The sequence below is a fragment of the Bubalus kerabau genome, chromosome 5 (assembly GCF_029407905.1).
Source record: "Bubalus kerabau isolate K-KA32 ecotype Philippines breed swamp buffalo chromosome 5, PCC_UOA_SB_1v2, whole genome shotgun sequence".
Classification (NCBI taxonomy): Eukaryota; Metazoa; Chordata; class Mammalia; order Artiodactyla; family Bovidae; genus Bubalus; species Bubalus kerabau.
The window spans coordinates 35,133,813-35,154,350 of NC_073628.1; the positions used below are offsets into that span (position 1 = coordinate 35,133,813).

At 47.5% G+C, this 20,538-nt stretch overlaps 1 protein-coding gene across 1 annotated transcript in view; it reads right to left on the reverse strand.

Annotated features, from left to right (window-relative positions):
• Window positions 1–20,538, reverse strand: part of TENM4 (teneurin transmembrane protein 4) — a 440,205-nt gene that overhangs the window by 133,138 nt on the left and 286,529 nt on the right. Inside the window, exon 12 of the mRNA XM_055581442.1 lies at window positions 20,287–20,487. Within this exon, the coding sequence (XP_055437417.1) occupies window positions 20,287–20,487 (201 nt within the window). The remainder of the gene's footprint in view (window positions 1–20,286; window positions 20,488–20,538) is intronic.

The following is a 20,538-nucleotide window of genomic DNA, read 5'->3' on the forward strand; positions in this document are numbered from 1 at the left end:
CAGGTGCCTCCGGAGGCGGGCCCACACTCAGAGACCTCCACCTGAGACCTCCACCTGAGAGCCTGAGGGAAGGTCAGCTTAGCCTTCGTTTGGGTTTACTCAGCGCATCTCCCAGGTGGCAGTTTATGGTGTGAAACTAAGCTGCAAACAACGCTTCTATTCACTGAGGTGTGAGCCTGGAGAGGGACAGGCTGCATGGGCCAAAGCCTTGGTGTTGGGGGTCGTGGGGCACTTGGAGGTCACAGGGTTGAGAGCAGAAGAGGCAGGTCTTCCCCAGCATTTGAGGGTCTCACTTCAGGTCCTCACTATTGGTTAGTTCATTCTTTTACTAATTAACCTGGAGGCAGTGTGCATGGAAGACCTAAAGACTTGAGATCACGTATGACTCCAAAGCTTGGTTCTGCCCGCTGTGGAACCTTAGACAGCAGATTCAATTGCTCTGAGCTTCACTTCCTTCCTCTGCAAAATGGGAATGGTGACAGCACCCACTCCAGAGGGGACACAGCCCTGATGTACAGTTTATCCTGATTCTTTTATTCTTCCAGTAATAGTCCACGCCTGCCTGCTTTGTGCCAGAGACTGTTCCTGGTGCTAGGAACACAGAGCTTGATAGGACACAGTCTCTGCCCCCAGGAGATTGCTGAGCAGAGAAAGCACAAACTGATTGCTAAGATCATCTGAGTGATTTACAGCTGTTACTCACTTCGGCACCTTTCTGCTTATGTGCAATGAATAAAGAATCCTGGATCTTAGGATCAGACAGATTCGGGATCTCTTCTTGGCTTTGTCCCTTACTGGCAGGGTAATCTTCAAGGTGCCAGTTACGCAGTTCACTAAATCTCGATTTCATTTCTGTAAAATGAGGATAAATAACTCCCACTTCACCAATCTTACAGGGCTGGTGTTAGATCAAATGAGATAATGTGGGGGAAAGTCACTTCTGCTTAATACCGTAGCACTTAAATCAGGTTTCACAGTTCACAAAGCTCTTTTCACATATAGTTCCTCAATTAACTATCACAGCAATGCTGTGTGAACACCTGGCTATTATCCTTCCAAGAGGTGAGGCTCCTGAGACCCAGAGAGCATAAGGGATTCGACAAGATCAAGTGTTCCTCTGGTCCTTTCGCCTCATTCTGACAATCCTCAGCACAGCACTGCAGGACAGATGTTTCACAGATGTGGAGACTGAGTCCCAGACTGGACAGGGGCGGGCTCTCCTCTGAGCGAACCTTCTGGTTCTTCCAGAAGATGTGCCCCTGTTTCTGGTCTTGTTGCTTATCCTTCATTATGTTTCAGGTCGGACCGACCCTGGCTGTGTGTGAAATGCAATGAGATTCTTTACGCAGAGTTTCCCCCATCGGTCAAGCCTACTTTTCTCCTCTGGAGACCGCAGGGCTGTCCCTCCAAACAAAATGGTAAACATCCATTTACCACCAGTTTACACGAGACATGCCGCCCTGGCACGAAGCTGAGGTTGCCTGGTGGCTGGGTACCCCTCCATCAGTCCTTTTACAAGCTGGGCTGTGAGCTCTTGCACATTTTAATGGAAGGGGCCTGAACGGGGTGACCTTGATGTTTACGGGGTGCTAACTGATGGCAACACAACCTGTCGGTCTGAGGTTCTCCTCTGAAGATGCGCTTCCCGCCTGAGTGCAGGAGACGCACTGCCTTGTGGAGGGAGTGGAAGCCTGAGACACTACTTTCTCATTCAGCCGCAAGAGGTAGGCCCATTGTTATGCTTTTATATTCCTCAATTATTATTATTTTTTTCTCCTTGAAATAAAAGGAACTGCTTTGTTTTTCCTTTTCCGATTCTGCTTCGGCATTAAAGCAGATATAACATCCCAGAGTGGTTGGTGAAAACCAAACAGAATGATGTGAAAGAATGTGCTTTGAGCTCTCCTGCACCTTTTACATAACGTAAGTGGCACTTTGTGAATGTCCGGTCAGAGCTCCTACATCTCAAGTTTCCTCAGTTGTAAACTGTGGATGACACTGACTACTGCAAGGACTTGTTTGCTGAATTTCTTTGCTCCCAGCAGGCCCCGGGGATCCAATGGTGAGCATGACAGACACGGCTCTTTCCTGACTCTAAGAAGTGACATCCTAGCATGGCAGATGCGTGTAACCTAACGCAGTTAAATGAGTTAAGATGAGTGGAAGTGAAGCTTCTAGCACGGAGCCTGGCACACAGTCAGGATATAAACTGCACACACGTATTCATATAAGAAAGGAAACGGGGTGTGGTGCAATGCGGTTCAGATGTGAATTCTGACTTATGTTACATATCTGACACAAGCAAGCATGTGATAAAGGCTAGGGGACAGTCACGTGATTCACATCAGTACTTTCTGACGAAATGCTGGAAGACTGGGGCCTGTACTATAGAGTACACAATCCACAGAGTAGACTTGGATTCAGACTTCGACTGCCCAGTCTCCTTGGGTTCTCGTGGAGTCCTTGGGAGAATTGCTTAATCTCTCTGCATCATACTTCTCCCCTCAAATGGGGAGAGCAGTAATGGTCCCCTACATGGTGAATGGTGATAACGGAAGGAAAGGGCAAATGTGTAACTTGTTATGAAATGTGCTCTGTAAACTGTGCCATGTACGTTCTGTTATGCACACAACTGATTGATGGGGACCTAAGGCATCAGTAGTCATGTACAATTGTGAGAGTCGGACCATAAAGAAGGCTGAGTGCTGAAAAATTGATGCTTTTGAATTGGGGTTCTGGAGAAGACTCTTCAGAGTCCCTTGGACAGCGAGGCGATCAAACCAGTCCATCCTAAAGGAAATCAGTCCTGAATATTCATTGGAAGGACTGATGCTGAAGCTGAAGCTCTAATACTTTGGCGACCTGATGTAAAGAGCCGACTCATTGGAAAAGACCCTGATGCTGGGAAAAATTGAAGGTGGGAGGAGAAGGTGGTGGCAGAGAATGAGATGGTTAGATAGTGTCACTGACTCAATGGACATGAATCTGAGTAAACTTTGGGAGACAGTGAGGGACAAAGGAGTCTGGTGAGCTGCAGTCCACGGGGTTGCAAATAGTCAGATATGACTTAGCTATTGAACAACGTCAACCAGACACCCAGTATCAGTGCAGCTCTGAGTCACCTGGAAGAGATGCACCTCCCTGAAGAGCAAACCAGTCTCTAGCAGTGGCCTCAAACTTTGGGTTGAAGTTACATAGCACAGCACCACCAGCCAGGACAAAACAGCCTTCAAAACCATCTATGTATGTCACTCGGCTTCCTCTTGAAATCAGGTGGAAATCCCTAACCATCCTAAAGTTCTCATTCCAAGTCTGTAAAACTCTTGATTCAACTGTGCAGGGCCTTGGGGACGAACCAGGTCAGGCCCAAGAACACCTTAGCTTTCCTGCTGGGAAAAGCCACACCCAGAGCACCTCCCCTTCCCCACCCAGCCTGTGCCCTGCCACACTGGTGTCTGTGTCTCTCCTCTTTAGATTGGAAGCCTGCCTGCCGGCAGGCTCTAGCATTTATTCAATCTTGGGTCCCTGGCAGCAGGCACCAGACCTGGCACAGCAAGTGCTTTCAATAAATATTTGCTGAAAGAACAGATGAATTAAAAAAAAAAACAAAACAACTCATGGAAGAGATGTTATATCAGTTGGCTCAACTCTATCTCAGGGCCATATTGTATCAAATTTACTTGGTTAAATATAGTCACACAGGGGTTCAGTCTCCTTTGTATTTAACTGTCTTAGAAACTTATCTTCTCCAACCTCCGACTGGAGCTTGCAACCTTAAAGTGTCTCAGTTTTTACACACTCACTCACATCTTCCTTCACACCAATGCCCACACACATCCCCTTTCTATGATGCAGAAGCAGGTGGATACATGATGAAGAGGTGAAGAGGCTGGGGAAATATATATGGTTTGGCTGTTGGTTAACTGTGCTCCAAAGTGTATACATGAGGGAAAGGCTGCCCCAGGCTCCTCTCATTAAATGTTAATCCCCATATGAACCTGGACAAAGCCTGGGACCTATCACAGCTATGTTTTAATTTGTCTGGATTTACTTTACAATCCCCTTCATTAAAATAACTGGTAAGGGAAACTGTGTCTTTCCTCTAAAGGGAGAGACTTATATATAATTTTCTTATAAAATTTCTTCCACTTGGAAAGATGCTCAAAATTGACACAAGTGGGAGATAGAGGGGACCTCATGCAATGATCTGTGCGCCTTCTTCCTGAGCAAGGAACAGATGTAGGTGAAGCTGTCTTTAAAATTCCAGGGATGTGAAAGCAGAGCTGTGACCTCCCAGGAAGACTGTAATAAGTCTGTATTTGGCATTAAAAGGGATAATAGCGAGAATTGTTCTATTCTGCTTAGGATCTGAGTTTCTTAGAGTGATCTTAAAAAATTTTAATAAGCGTTAAATAATTTTAAATGGCATCACTGACTCGATGGACATGAGTTTGAGCAAGCTCCGGGAGTTGGTGATGGACAGGGAGGCCTGGCGTGCTACAGTCCATGGGGTCGCAGAGAGTTGGACATGACTGAGCGACTGAAATGAACTGAACTGAACTGAATTTTAAATGGTTTCCACTAGGACTTTCCGTTGCATCACTAGCTCATCTGGGTTAGTGCACAGTTTGGGGAATTTGTCTGAAATCCTGGTCCTTGAAAATTCCTTAGGGAATTTCTCATGAAGTCCTTGGATATTTTAAGTGTGCTCCTACACTAAACAGCATTTGGGGCAAAAAAATAAGGGCAAATTATAGAACCACTGTTGATCACACACAAATAGCATCTCACTAAATTCTCACAACACCCCTGCAGTTATATCTGTACTCCCTTATCATCACTGAGCAAAGAGCTTGGAGAAATTAAGTGACTTGCTCAGAGGCAGTTAGCTAGAATGAAAGGTGACCATAATTAACACAGCTTTTTTGGTCTGTAAGCAGCGGGATCTGGTTTAGGTAAAACCTCAGATGTAATGTGACATATGTCCTTATTAATTATGTATTATATCATCACCCCAGCTAGACTAGCGAATCTCTGAAATCAGAATCTGAGTCTCCTTTTTCACCCTGACTCAATGTTTACATCGTGTTCAGTACTTTTCCTTTTGTCTCTTTATCTGTCTTTTCAACCTCCATTCATCTATCTGCCTGTCCATCAGCCCATCCATCTGTCCATCTACCCATCATCCAATCAGCTAGTCAGTCAACAGGCCATCTAACTGCCCATTCATCCATCCATCTTCCATCCATCCATCCGTTCACCTATCCACCCATCCATCTATCGTGTGACTTGGGCAAGTTACTCCAACTTTCTGGGCCTCAGCTTTCTCATCTGCAAAATAGAGACACCAACATCTCAGGCTCATGTGGGGCTGAAACGACCATCATGTGATGCGCCTAATGTCACGCACACCTTTTGTAGAGCAGCAGGAGTAGTAGTGTTAGTTGCTCAGTCGTGTCTGACTTTGCAACCCCATGGACTGTAGTCTGCCAGGCTCCTCTGTCCATGGGATTCTCCAGATAAGAATACTGGAGAGGACTGCCATTCCCTCCTCCAGAGGATCTTCCTGACCCAGGGATCGAACCCGGGTCTCCTGCACTGCAGGCAGATTCTTTACCGTCTGAGCTACAGGCAAGTTCTGAATATGGCAACTATTTTATGTTTATGTTCTAGAAGAGCCAGGGGAAGGGGGTGCAGTTTGAAGATACTGGGGAAAGCAAGGGGAGGGTGTGAGCAACTGAGGTGCCTCTCAAGAACTGGAGAGGACTGGACGTGGAGCCTAATCAGGAGGACAGGCTTCCTGCGCCTCATGCCCTCGGGAGAGGTGAGCAACAGAGACCTGTGTGGGGCACAGGCAAGGATGATGAGAGAGCGTTAATCCATGGCCTCGGGATTCTCAGTGAAGGAGGACCCTCCAACTGAGCAGGATGCTGATGGAGAGATATGGACATTTGAAAGAGCCCCTTGGGGACTGAGCACAAGAACTCACAAAGTACAGGACGAACTGCAGCTGGAAGGGCTCAGGAGAGGCTAAAGAGCGTGAGCACGACGTGATTTGGGTTGCGGCGCTCTGAGGCCTGGCCGTAAGATCAGGGACAGTGAGTAGCTGGAGTAACCCTGGGTTTTGCTAGGGGGATGTGGAAGACAGGTGCAGACATGGGGAGCTGAGAGTGATGGAAGAAGGCAGCTGGAGATGAAGGACCAAGGGGGAAACAGATGGGAAGGAGTGTGAGCCAGGAGATGCTGGGCAAGAAGTGGCTTGGACGTGGCCAGGGAATTGCCTTCAGGGGGGTTTAGGGGTAAGAGAGAAAAAGAGGAGGAAAACTTAGAAGGGCGGTTTTCACGGTCAGAGCATGAGAAGGCATCTTCAGTTCAGTTCATTTCAGTCGCTCAGTCATGTCCGACTCTTTGCGACCCCATGAATCACAGCACGCCAGGCCTCCCTGTCCATCATCATCTCCCAGAGTTCACTCAAACTCATGTCCATCCAGTCGGTGATGCCATCCAGCCATCTCAGCCTCTGTCGTCCCCTTTTCCTCCTGCCCCCAATCCCTCCCAGCATCAGAGTCTTTTCCAATGAGTCAGCTCTTTGCATGAGGTGGCCAAAGTACTGGAGTTTTAGCTTTAGCATCATTCCTTCCAAAGAACACCCAGGACTGATCTCCTTTAGAATGGACTGGTTGGATCTCCTTGCAGTCCAAGGGACTCTCAAGAGTCTTCTCCAACACCACAGTTCAAAAACATCTATTTCTGCTTTATTGACTATGCCAAAGCCTTTGACTGTGTGGATCACAATAAACTGTGGAAAATCCTGAGAGAGATGGGAATACCAGACCACCTGACCTGCCTCTTGAGAAACCTATATGCAGGTCAGGAAGCAACAGTTAGAACTGGACATGGAACAACAGACTGGTTCCAAATAGGAAAAGGAGTACGTCAAGGCTGTATATTGTCACCTTGCTTATTTAACTTATATGCAGAGTACATCATGAGAAACGCTGGGCTGGAAGAAGCACAAGCTGGAATCAAGATTGCCAGGAGAAATATCAATAACCTCAGATATGCAGATGATACCACCCTTATGGCAGAAAGTGAAGAAGAACTAAAAAGCCTCTTGATGAAAGTGAAAGAGAAGAGTGAAAAAGTTGGCTTAAAGCTCAACATTCGGAAAACTAAGATCATGGCACCCGGTCCCATCACTTCATGGCAAATAGATGCGGCAACAGTGGAAACAGTGTCAGACTTATTTTTGGGGGGCTCCCTTTCACTTTTCACTTTCATGCATTGGAGAAGAAAATGGCAACCCACTCCTTGCCTGGAGAATCCCAGGGATGGGGGAGCCTAGTGGGCTGCCGTCTCTGGGGTCACACAGAGTCGGATACGACTGAAGTGACTTAGCATAGCATAGCAAAATCACTGCAGATGGTGATTGCAGCCATGAAATTAAAAGACACTTACTCCTTGGAAGGAGAAGGCATCTTAGAGATCCTCTAACCATCCTGTGGACAACATGGGCCAAATACAGAAGTGCAGAGTGACATGTAGGCTGGTACTTGAGCAAGAGCTTGACGGCCACCTTAGGAAATGCTCAGGTATGGGGCCAGCCAGACAAATGCCTAAAAGAGGGGGTGGGCTCACCCCTCTGTGGCCTCTCCTCTGTGCCTCTGGACAGGCTGCTTTCATGGTCCCGGTGCTCCTTTCCCCCAGTCTTCACATGTTGAACCGGGTTCCAAGGCTACCTCTTCCTTGAAGCCGCCTTCCCATTTCCCAACTGGAAGGGGCTTCATCTCCTGCCTTCCCAAAGCACTCTATGCAAACCTTTCTTTATCAGGGTTATCAGTCTACCTGTGTTACCTCCAGAACCCTCCCATCATCAGATTAGTCTCTGCATCCCACACTGAGCTTCATATAGAAAATGTATCCTTAGACTGCATCCGCCAGGTTCCAGTGCCCTGAGGCAGGGTACCCCATGTAACTATTCAAGGCCCTGTGATTTTGCACAGGACAGAGGCCTTGATTTAGGCAAGCTGTGTATAAAAGCCAGCTCTGATACTTCCCAGCGCTGGGAAACAAACACTGCACATAGCTGAGTCTTATTTTTGTCATTTCTAAGACAGCAATAAAGACAGAATCTGAAAACTGAAAATACATTGAGCATCTACTATGTGACAGGCACCCTTCGATGCTGGGGATTCAGAAATGGTATTAAATAACTTCTATCTTCAAGGAACTCAAGTCTATCTAGGTGTATAAATGGGCAGAAAGCTGGCCACCATGCCTGGCACACAGTAGGCTACAATTTAACCTTCTCTTCCACAGGCCAGAAATCCCTGCATTTTGAATGACTTGGCTCAAATATAGCATCTCTCTCTCTCTCTCCCTCCCCCACAGAATTGGGCAGATGGCTTTTTAGTCTCAGTGCAGGTTTCAGGAAGCAGCCAGAAGGGAGGGAGGCACAGGAAAAGGGCATCTGACTCCTTCACAGTAATTAGTCTCCTTTTGACATTGAGGCCAAAGCCAAGTCACTCTCCTGTGCCTGTCACGGCAGAGGCAGAGCGGCTCCAAGCCGCACCTCAGTTCCCCAGGTCTAGATGGCAGGAAGCTAACGAGCCTTGGAGACCACATGGCCTTTCACCTCACTCAGGGAGCTCGGGAAGCTCTCAAACCAAGCAGAAAAGTGGATTCCAGTATGTCAGTGCAGAGCAGTCTCCAATCTATTCTCCCAGGACCAGAATTTCAAGCTTTGTGAAGCACCTATCACAGGAAGTAGGAAGCCACCACTACTCATCTTAATTGGAGGGTATCTGGCTTCCTGATTAGGGGAGTTCAAAGCTAGCATGGGGGAAGACTTCAGACAGTCTGACTTAGCTGAAGGATAACAAGCCAGGATTGGAGAGCAGAGAAGCCAAAAACGGTGACTGGGGTGTGTTTTTTTTAGCTGGGGCTGAAACAATGCCCACGTAAAAGGGCCCAAGTAGGTAAACTGAGAGACATCTGGTGTTGAGACCTCCAGCCCTGACACCCTTTTGTGAAGGCCTGCCTCTCCGTCCAGTCATGTGCTCATCCATCTAACTCTGTCCTGATCAACTCCTCCTGGAAATCCCCTAGGCACCTCCAACTGCATGCCAAAATTAGAGAAAGCATGCTAAAGCCAAACCTGACCATGTTGCAGATCTGCCTGAAACATCCCAGAGGCTTCCACTGACAGATGAAATCTAAGCTCTTTCAAGGCCATTCATGATCTGATGCCTGCTAACCGCCTCACCTCTGACTCCTCTTACTGCTGTCACAAACATCCTAAGCTAGCTACTCCAAGTTTCAGCTTTCCGGGTGGCTCAGTGGTAAAGAATGTGCCTGCAATGCAGGAGATGCAGGTTCAATCCCTGGGTTGGGAAGATCCCCTGGAGAAGCAAATGGCAACCCACTCCAGTATTCTTGCCTGGGAAGTCCGATGAACAGAGAAGCCTTGCAGGCTGCAGTCCACAGGGTCACAGGAGTTAGACATGATGTTGTGATAAAAGAGCAGCAGCAAGCTACTCCAAACCACTTCTCTTTCCTAGAAAAAGCCACGATCTGTCTCATCTATGTACCTGCTGTAAATCTTTACTTCCACAATGGGCTGCTGCAAAGTGCTAGCCTTTCTTCCATCTCTGTCAACTCAAATCTAACCTCCATACCCAACTTAAATCTCACTTCCTCCAAGAAGCCACCCTGATCACTCCAGCTGAAAGCAACTGCTCTTTTCCTGAACCCCGGTAGTATCACCAGGTCCGCACTGGTCATGATCCAATTTATACAGTGTCACCAAATGAAGTGGCACCTTGTCAACTTGATACATGATCCTCAGACAGTATCAGTGTAAATCTTAGAAGAAAGGAGAAAGTGTTAGTCACTCAGTCATGTTCAACTCTTTGCAACCCTATAAACTGTAGCCTGACGGTCCTCATGGCCATGGGATTTCCCAGGCAAGAATACTGGAGTGGGTTGCCATTTCCTTCTTCAGGGGATCTTCCCGACCTAGAGATCAAACCCAGGTCTTCTACATTGCAGGCAGATTCTTTACCGTCTGAGTCAACCTTGGTAACAGCCAATGGCAGAGTTATGCAGGGGATAAGCGTGGGCTCTGAACCCAGAGAAGGCTGGATCTGAATCCTTTTTTTTCTCCAAAGTGCCTTTGGGAAAGTCACTCAAGCTCCCTGAACCCTGGTTTCCAGAGAATAACACCGTCTGCAATGTTAGAGGCTTATGTATTTGTTGTTGGAATAAATCATTAAGCACCTACATGGAGAAGCTCCGTAAAATGTAAATAAAATTTCCATTCAAAGAATAGTCAATATTTTAAAATTACAAGTTACCATACCAGCAGTTTGATTCAGGAAGACAGCCAGAGATTCTGTACAAGGTTATCAGCTTGGATATACAAACCGAAACCTAATTCTGAAGCCCAATTTCAGGAGGGCTTATATTTGGATACTGAAGAGCTCCAATTGTGAACAGAAATGTTCCTGGGCTGTTGGGGAAAATTCTACTAAATTACTAAGCTGCCAGCTTCTGGTTTATCAACCTTTACCTCTGGCAGTATTTAGTAGCACACCTCTTTGGGCCCAATTTCCCAGTCTTTGGTTAAATTTTAGCAACTGACCATCTCCTTGTGTCTAAGCATCCACACTACTTCCCAGACGACTGGTGGGCTCTTCTCTGCCTCCTTCCAACATACCCTCTGCTTTCTCTGCTTCACTGTCAGTCTCTCGAATATTTACTATTCTGAACTTCAATTTTAGACTGTTGGGAAGGGGCATGGGAAATGTCAAGTCTCAATGGATACGATTCCTTGGGTGAAATTCTAACCTTGGGTTTCCCCTTCTATAACATACCTATACAGAAATAGCCCAGCCCGATCATTTCCTTTGGATGTTTAATTGGATGTCAGCGCTGTGCTTTCTAGGCTGAGAAGCTGATGCGTCTCAGAGAGGGAACAATTCCTGCTACACAAATGAGACTTGTAACAGGGGAGAATGCTCAACAATGAATCTAATTTTCTCTCCCATCCATGAACAGAAGACAATTTCTCTGGCATTAAAGCATTTCACTCAGTCTTTCTGTCATTAATAAGAATTAAATTCCGTTCCCTCAAATCTAAACATAATTATAGTTTGCCTCGTAAATAAAATTGAATTACCTTTTTCAAAATTTAGCACTAATGCAACTGCTATGTTTAGAGCTTTATTTATTTATTTTTTTAACTCTGTTGCTACTTTCAGCTTATTTTTTTTTAAAGCATTGGGCTTATTTTACTGTCGACTGTGACTAAATTTGGTAACAGAGCTTTTCTGATCTGTATCTATCTGGTCACTATTGTTATTAATTATGCTTTCTGTTTTGCTTATCTGTTTGGTAGGGGAGGACAGTATTAGAGAAGAAATTTGAAACTCAGAGGCTCTGAGTTTGAATTCTAGAAAGTCCCTGTGAGTTGAGGTAGGACCTAGGCTAAGTTGCACTGACAGAGTTCGAGAAAGAGCCTCGATGTGGAGTCTGGAAGGAAAATCTTCATTGGGAACTGAAACAGTTTTCAAACTGAGATTCACAGCAAGACTTTCAGTGGACTCCGTGACTGGGACCCTGCCTACCTCTCTGGCCTCACTTCACCGTCTACCCCCAGGGCTCCTAGTCTCCAGTCAGGAGAGGAAGGACCAGTCTGTGCTTCTGCACATGCTGCTCCCTCTGCCTGCACAGGCCTCCTCTCCTTTGCCACCAGGAGCCCCGCTTCGGTCCCCTCTGCCATCTGGCTTACAAGTCTCCATCTTGGGGAGAACCTTCCCAGGTTCTTCCCTGGCCCACTTGTGGCCGAGCGCACATGCCTGCCCTTGTGTACCCCAACCCTGCCACACACATGTCGGTCAGAGGTCTTAACGCCGTATAACTAGGTACTGCCTCCTGAATGGCCTGAGGAAGGCTGAGCCTTGATGCCTAGGCCCAGCACTACTGCAGGGCCTGAGGAGTGCGGATCCTTGAGGCCCAGCACTCGGGGAGGCCAGGAAGGGCCGCGAGAGGATGGAGAAGAGGGGTGTGCCTCTCAGCAGTGGGCATCCATCGGAGCTCTGCTGGGATGCTCTGCAGGGGCTGTGCTCCTCTCTTGGCCCAGTCCCTAGGCAGAGCCCGATGCTAGCACCCTGGTGCCCTTGTGCTGGGGTTTGGGGATAAATGTGTTGGCATCTCAGCAACTCCTTGTTTAGACTTGATGATCAGAGTGGGGCAGGGGCTGGGGGAAGCCGAGGGTAGACAGTTTCAGAAACCACAAGGAAACCAAGCTTCTGAGAAAGAAAGTGAGGTGTTCAAGGTCCTATAGACTCCAATCAAGGTTTGGCTCCAAACCTTCAGCATGTAAACTTCCCTCAGACTTCAACGGTTAGTGTCAAAGGACTATTTGGCTAATTTAGCTTTAATCATGCATTCTAAAAATATACATTAATACTTTATTTATTGAGCGCTGAGTGCCAGCCACCATGCCAGCTTTTTATATATACAAATTAGAGCTAATTTGAAAAACAGCCCTGAAAGGCAGGTATCATTAGCCATATTCTTTGGATAAGCTGGATCTTAAAAATCTAGCTTGGTCCCACTCCAAATCCCATGCAATTCTTTCTGAGTGTACATGCTACCGCCAAATCCGTACCACTGAATCTCTAAAAGATCCCCACCTGTTATTCCATGAAACTCAATTGCAATGAAATGATAAGAATCATAAACCACCAGCATGAGCATTTTACAATCCGAATCTCTGCCATGTACTGCTTCTATGAGCCAGCAACCCAAAGGAATAAAATGTAGCAAGAAGGCCCTCTCAAATAAAAGTCATTTATGGAAGACAAGATTGGAGTGAGCCCACAGAGCAGTGGAAATGAGGAATGAATTTATGAGGCTGAGGACTGAGATGACTGGGCTAGGGTGTCGGGGAAGGAAGACGCAAGGGAGAACCAGCGAAGGGGCAAGTGATGGGTTTAAGGGATCGAATTGGAAATGATATTCTGGAAAATGCCATAGAGCCTGAAATCTTCCTTAGTAGCTGTTAGGCTCCAAAAGAAAGGTAGGCTTTTCCAATTTTAAGGACCATCTCAAAAGAGGTTAAATTCCTCCCTTTTTAGGAAGCAGATCTAATACAAGAGGCTGAAAAGCCAACTAAAGCACTTGGGGGTGGGGTGGGGTAGGGAGGGAGTCCTTCTGCTCAGCGGGGCTGCTCACTGTACCCCTTTATGCAAAGCTGAGGAGGCATCCAGCCCTGCAGGGCCGCTCCCTGGGGAAGAGGGCTGGAAGGAGGTCAGATGATGCCATTCTTGTCCAGGATGGGTTCTGCCTGGCTGGCCCTGCACATGAGTGAGATGAACGTGAACTAGGTCTGGAAAGTGAAAAGGGGCTCAGGGACCTGGTTTTATCCTTGCCGAGTGTAATGTGTGTGTGTTGGCGGGGTCGGCGGGTAGGGTTGGTGGTGGAGCTCTCGTCAAAGGGATTAGACTGTCTGGCTGGTAGTGTGCTGGGATCTCCTTGGGCAGAGCCTTGAGAGGAAACTCCTCACTCTTCTTTGATAATTCCCTGCATGATAATTCCCCATTCAGCAAGCACTAGAACCCATTGGCTGTCAGGCTGTGCACAACGAGAACCACAGACCTTGCCTTCACAGGGCAGACGGTTTGGCAAGAGAGGTGCATGTATAATACATCTCTCAGCACACAGAGGAGCTTAGGAGAGGCCCTGGAGCAGGATCTAGGTTGAATCTGTACTGTACCACTTACAAATGAGGGGCTGCTGGTAAGGAATTTAACTCAGTTCTGAGCTTCAGGTTCCTTATCTGGAAAATGGAACTACTGCACTGACATCAGAGGGTTCTTATGAACCTTAACTAAAATCATGGTTGAAAAGCACTTAATTCAGTAGCTGGTAAATGGTGAGCATTAATAAACCAATGACTCTTTAATTAATGCTTCATCCTGTGGCTTCTCAGGGGAAAAGACAAGATTAATTGCAAAGAAAGTTCTTTGGATGGAAATAAGGCTTGATGTAAGAGCTGAGGACTTAGAGGGCCTACACTTAACTCAAACTCTGCCATGGATTAGCTGAGTTACTCTGAGCAAGTCATTTCCTCTCTCCAGCTCTTTCCCATTTGTAACACAATAGCAGCAGTGATCATCATCACCATAATCATCACTAACCTCATCATTACCATCCTCACCATCACCATCACCACCATCACCACCACTGCCATTACCACCAACACCTCCATCAACACCATCACAACCACTACCATAACCATCAACACCTCCATCAACACCATCACCATCACCACCACCAACACCATCATCACCATCACAACCATCACCACCACTGCCATAACCACCAACACCTCCATCAACACCATCATCACCACCACCACCACCACCTCCATCAACACCATCACCACCACTGCCATAACCACCAACACCTCCATCAACACCATCACCATCACCACCACCAACACCTCCATCAACACCATCACCACCACTGCCATAACCACCAACACCTCCATCAACACCATCATCACCACCACCACCACCTCCATCAACACCATCATCACCACCACCACCACCTCCATCAACACCATCACCACCACCAACACCGCCATCAACACCATCATCACCACCACCACCAACACCTCCATCAACACCATCACCATCACCACCACCAACACCTCCATCAACACCATCATCACCACCACCACCAACACCTCCATCAACACCATCACCATCACTGCCAACACCTCCATCAACACCATCACCATCACCACCACCAACACCGCCATCAACACCATCATCACCACCACCACCAACACCTCCATCAACACCATCACCATCACCACCACCAACACCTCCATCAACACCATCATCACCACCACCACCAACACCTCCATCAACACCATCACCATCACCACCAACACCTCCATCAACACCATCATCACCATCACAACCATCAGAACAACAGCTCCCAAAGACTGAGGCAGTGAAGTCCCACTGGGCCCAGAGTTGAGGGCAGACGTGTGTTGGGGGTAGGGGCTGGGACATATAACTTGTGCTCTTCTAGGCCACAGGGATCGATTTAAACAGTTATCTTATATGGTTTGTCAGGAGGGAGGACCACAGCAATGAGGCAAGATTTAAGGGGGAATTTCTGAGATGAAATGGCAAGCCAAGCTGCTGAGAACCCAGGGGCCTGAGTAAACACTTGTATAAAATCTGACTTCACTGTTTCCACAAACCTAACTGAAGTGCTGGGAAACTTGTCAGCTCACATTGCATTACAGGCTGGTTGCTGAGTGCAGGGCGTGTTGATTTAAGCTGCTTTCATTAAATCCTGCTCTCTGTGCCAAACAGGCAAGACACTCATCTCAGGCACGAGATGGGTTCTCCTTCCTCGGGGGGCCAAACAGCGGGGGCTCACTTCTGCCAGCCCCACCACCTAGAGCCAGTCCTTCAGGATGAGTCTCCCGGCCTGCGGCTCCTGACGGAAGGGCTCCGGGCAGTGCCTGTGTGGCCCTGCTGTGCCTGGAGCAAATAACACAAATGGCGTGACTTGAGCTACCCTTGTCGGGGGTCTGAGTTGTGCCAACCATGTGCTAACCATTTGCCCTGCGTTTTCTCACTGAATCCGTACAATAAGCTCATAGGTAATTTACCTAAAAGGAAACTTAGGGTCAGGGAGGTGAAGCGACTTCCTGAAGCCACTCAACTAGGGGGGACCAGGTCCCTTGAAACAAAGTTCAGTGCCTGTTCACGGCCCCGTGGCCAACTCCCTGAGCACAACAAAGGCAGTCCCTCGGGCATGGGGCATCTGCTCAGTGAGGCCTGCCCTGCTTAGTTGTAGGGCCCAAACTCCATCGTTTTCAAACAGCTTCCACTCGGTGGAAGTGCGGATGGAAGGGAGGGAGGAGGCGGCGTGAAGTGCCCCCTTCTGCAGGCGCTGTTCTTGTGCGCACCTGCACTGCACAGCTTCATGCCCACATGGCCCTCCGAGGCAGGTATGGTACTATCTCCATCTTTTATAAGGGCGCGACAGGCACGTCAAGTCCTTTTCCAGCGGCCCACTGGTTAAGACTCTGTACTTCCATTGCAGCAACGTGCGGGTTGGATCCCTGGTCAGGGAAATAAGATCCTTCATGCTGCACAGCATGGTCAAAGGAAATAAAAAAGTCAAGTCCCTTGCTAAGGTCAGGCAGTTAGCATGTGCAGAGCCAGGATGGAGCCCAGGCAGGTATGGCTGGGACAGAAGGGAGAGAGAACCACTGGCAACATCAGTTTCACTAGCCTTCAAACTAGCGTCTGTCGGGATGTGGCGGCCAAAGAGAAGTGACGGCTGTAGGAAGCAGTGTGGGGCGCTGGGCAGCAGGGGCCAGGCTGGGCTTGGACCCCCAGCTCCCGCTGGGCACCTCATGCAAGTTGCTGAACCTCAATGTGAGGATGGTATGGGGACCATACCACACCTGTCACTCTGCCTCACCAGCTATAGCTGCTTCTCTGTGTGTATGTTGTGTGTGTGTGTGTGTGTGTGTGAAAAAGAGAAAGGCAGAGTGATCTTTGCATGCTGTGAAGCACTCAACAAACAAATCGTTATCACTACTGCAAGGGAAGAGGGAAAATCTGAAGTCATCTTTTAAATCCCCGGCCTCGTGGCAATCATGACACTGTTTTAGTCAGTTATAGGTCAGAGATTTAGAAACTATCATCCGCATTTCTGAAAGGCCACATTTCATCTTGCCTCTCTCAAATGTCTCCGTTAATATCAAGGGCTCTTACCACCACGTGTTTTAATCATACCCGTAACATAGCTGACCTTAACTAAGCCAATATCATGTGCTAAGTGCTTGTATGCATTACCTTAAATAATCCTTGGAATAATGATTTCCCAAATACTAACCCCAAGAGGTAGGTACTCTCGTTATCCCCATTTTACAGCTTGTAGGGGTGAGGCCACCTGCCCAAAGTTACAGCTAGTAGGCAGCAGGGCCGGCGTTTGAACTCACGGCCGTCAGACTCGGGGACTCCTTTTAGCACACGGAGCTCCGTGCCTCAGATTGGAGGCCTTGTGCTTGATACCAGCTGTGGGGAGCAGGAGGCACAGCATTTAGGAAGACGGGCCCCCACAGCTGTATTCAAGTTCCTTTTAGTGGGATCTTCTCTCTCCCTCTAAGGGGCCAACGAAAAGAATCCTTAGTGATCTCATTCAAAGTTAAACCTGCCTCCATCAGATGCCGTGGAGTTGCACTGGGGATTAACAATGCATGGATGATTATATTTCTATCATAAATTAGCTCTGTGGCCATATAATGAACAATACAACCCAGTGTAGCTGTAAGAGGAACATTCATTATATTGCTATAAACAGAGCTATATAAAAAGAATTATTCCTAAGACTCCATGCATCTGCATTTGTGATGTCTTTACACGAGCTTTGCAAACAAAGTCCAAATTAGACTACATGTGTGTGTATGCCTGCGAGTGTGCTTAAGTTGCTTCAGTCATGTCTGATGCTTTGCGACCCTATGGACTATAGCCTGCCAGCCTCCTCTGTCCTTGGGATTCTCCAGTCAAGAATTCCAGAGTGGGTTGCCATTTCCTCCTTTAGGGCATCTTCCTGACCCAGGGATGGAACTCACAACTCCTGTAGCTCCAAGACTGGCAGGCGAATTCTTTACCACTGAGCCACCTGGGAAGCCCCTTAGACTGCATTTTAAACATCAGTTCTCCATTCAGTGGGGAAAGGGAACTCCAAGTATCCCAAAGGCTTGAATGCTGCACAGGATCTCATCTTTACAAAGCTGTCAACCATCTTTCCTGACCACTACCAAAACTGTTAATATGTAAAATGATGAGCTGATCTGACCTTCACTTTGTTTAAACAGTGTGGTGTGGTGCGGAAGGTGATTTAGGGTGAAGAAATTGATCAATAGCCACAGCTAACTTCAATCTAACTTCTCACCTAGATAATTAAAGGTAATGATATACTCTTTAACAAATCTAGAATACCTATGACTAAAAACAATGGGTGCATTTCAGTTAAATCATTTGAATATAATTAAGTTAAGTGGGCCTTAGAAAGCATCACTACGAACAAAGCTAGTGGAGGTGATGGAATTCCAGTTGAGCTATTTCAAATCCTAAAAGATGATGCTGTGAAAGTGCTGCACTCAGTATGCCAGCAAATTGGGAAAACTCAGCAGTGGCCACAGGACTGGAAAAGGTCAGTTTTCATTCCAATCCCAAAGAAAGGCAATGCCAAAGAATGCTCAAACTACTGCACAATTGCACTCATCTCACACGCTAGTAAAGTAATGCTCAAAATTCTCCAAGCCAGGCTTCAGCAATATCTGAACCGTGAACTTCCAGATGTTCAAGCTGGATTTAGAAAAGGCAGAGGAACCAGAGATCAAATTGCCAACATCTGCTGGATCATGGAAAAAGCAAGAGAGTTCCAGAAAAACATCTATTTCTGCTTTATTGACTATGCCAAAGCCTTTGACTGTATGGATCACAATAACTGTGGAAAATTCTGAAAGAGATGGGAATACTAGACCACCTGACCTGCCTCTTGAGAAACCTATATGCAGGTCAGGAAGCAACAGTTAGAACTGGACATGGAACAACAGACTGGTTCCAAATAGGAAAAGGAGTACGTCAAGGCCGTATATTGTCACCCTGCTTGTTTAACTTATATGCAGAGTACATCATGAGAAACGCTGGGCTGGAAGAAGCACAAGCTGGAACCGAGATTGCCAGGAGAAATATTAATAACCTCAGATATGCATATGACACCACCCTTATGGCAGAAAGTGAAGAGGAACTCAAAAGCCTCTTGATGAAAGTGAAAGAGAAGAGTGAAAAAGTTGGCTTAAAGCTCAACATTCACAAATCTAAGATCATGGCATCAGGTCCCATCACTTCATGGCAAATAGATGGGGAAACAGTGGAAACAGTGGCAGACTTTATTTTTGGGGGCTCCAAAATCACTGCAGATGGTGACTGCAGCCATGAAATTAAAAGACGCTTACTCCTTGGAAGGAAAGTTATGACCAACCTAGATAGCATATTGAAAAGCACAGACATTACTTTGCCAACAAAGGTCTGTCTAGTCAAGGCTATGGTTTTTCCAGTGTTCATGTAAGGATGTGAGAGCTGGACTGTGAAGAAAGCTGAGCACTGGAGAATTGATGCTTTTGAACTGTGGTGTTGGAGAAGACTCTTGAGAGTCCCTTGGACTGCAAGGAGATCCAACCAGTCCATTCTAAAGGAGATCAGTCCTGGGTGTTCTTTGGAAGGAATGATGCTAAAACTGCAACTCCAATACTTTGGCCACCTCATGCAAAGAGTTGACTCATCAGAAAGGACTCTGATGCTGGGAGGGATTGGGGGCAGGAGGAGAAGGGGACGACAGAGGATGAGATGGCTGGATGGCATCACTGACTCGATGGACGTGAGTTTGAGTGAACTCTGGGAGTTGGTGATGGACAGGGAGGCCTGGCGTGCTGCGATTCATGGGGTCGCAGAGAGTCAGACACGACTGAGCGACTGAACTGAACTGAACTGAAACAGAGAGTGCTAACATATTATCCCTTAAACTTTGCATGTGTAGACTCTGGGGTGAAGCAAACACCACAAGAAGCGTGCACTCAATCATGTGTGTCATTCGTTCATCCATCAGTGTTTATCAGGCAGCTGCTGTGGGCCAAGGGTATGCTGAATTGTGGGGAGGTGGGCGTAAGAGATGTTTGCTATCCTCCTGGAACTTCCTGTCTCGTAGAGGATCTGACCAGAAAGGCAGGTGGGGGCCACATCACTGAGCGCCCTAAATATTATACTGAATCTAGACTTCAACCTGGGAAGAGGTGAAACCAAAGGCCCATCCCTGCAGGACTCAGGGAGGTACACCGTTCCCTATGGCCTTGCCTCTGTGATGTGAAGGTGAGAAGTCAGTGAATCGCATCTACTGTAACTAACATGGTTAAGGGGAGACGCTTTGACTTTCAAGGCCATAACTATGAAAGGAATGGTGTGAAGATATGATGGACGAATCCTCTGTTCACCTAAGAGTAGAGGTATTGAGACTGGAGTTCAGAGGAAGAAGAAAGCATTCAGGGATTTGGGTAACCACCTGCTGCACGACCAAGGTCAGGGTCAGGGCCCTGAACAGGACTGAAAGGTGCACAGGTCACAGTGGAAACCTCCTCCCCCTCCATCCATGCTGCTCCCTTATTCTCCCCACACTTACCGATAGAACAGTCGTGTCCAGTCCAGCTTGGGTCACAGCTGCAAAGCCCGGTGTCTGGGAGGAAGGTTCCGTGGCCCGAACACTGGTCCAGGCAGGTGGCCCTGGGCGTCTCGCAGTTGGTGCCTCCCCAGCCCACAGAGCAGTGGCACTCGCCTCTCACGCAGACGCCTCGGCCCGAACACGTGGGGTCCATGCAGTCCACTGTGACACGTGGGGAGAGAGCACTAGTGAGTACTGGACCAACCAGGCTGG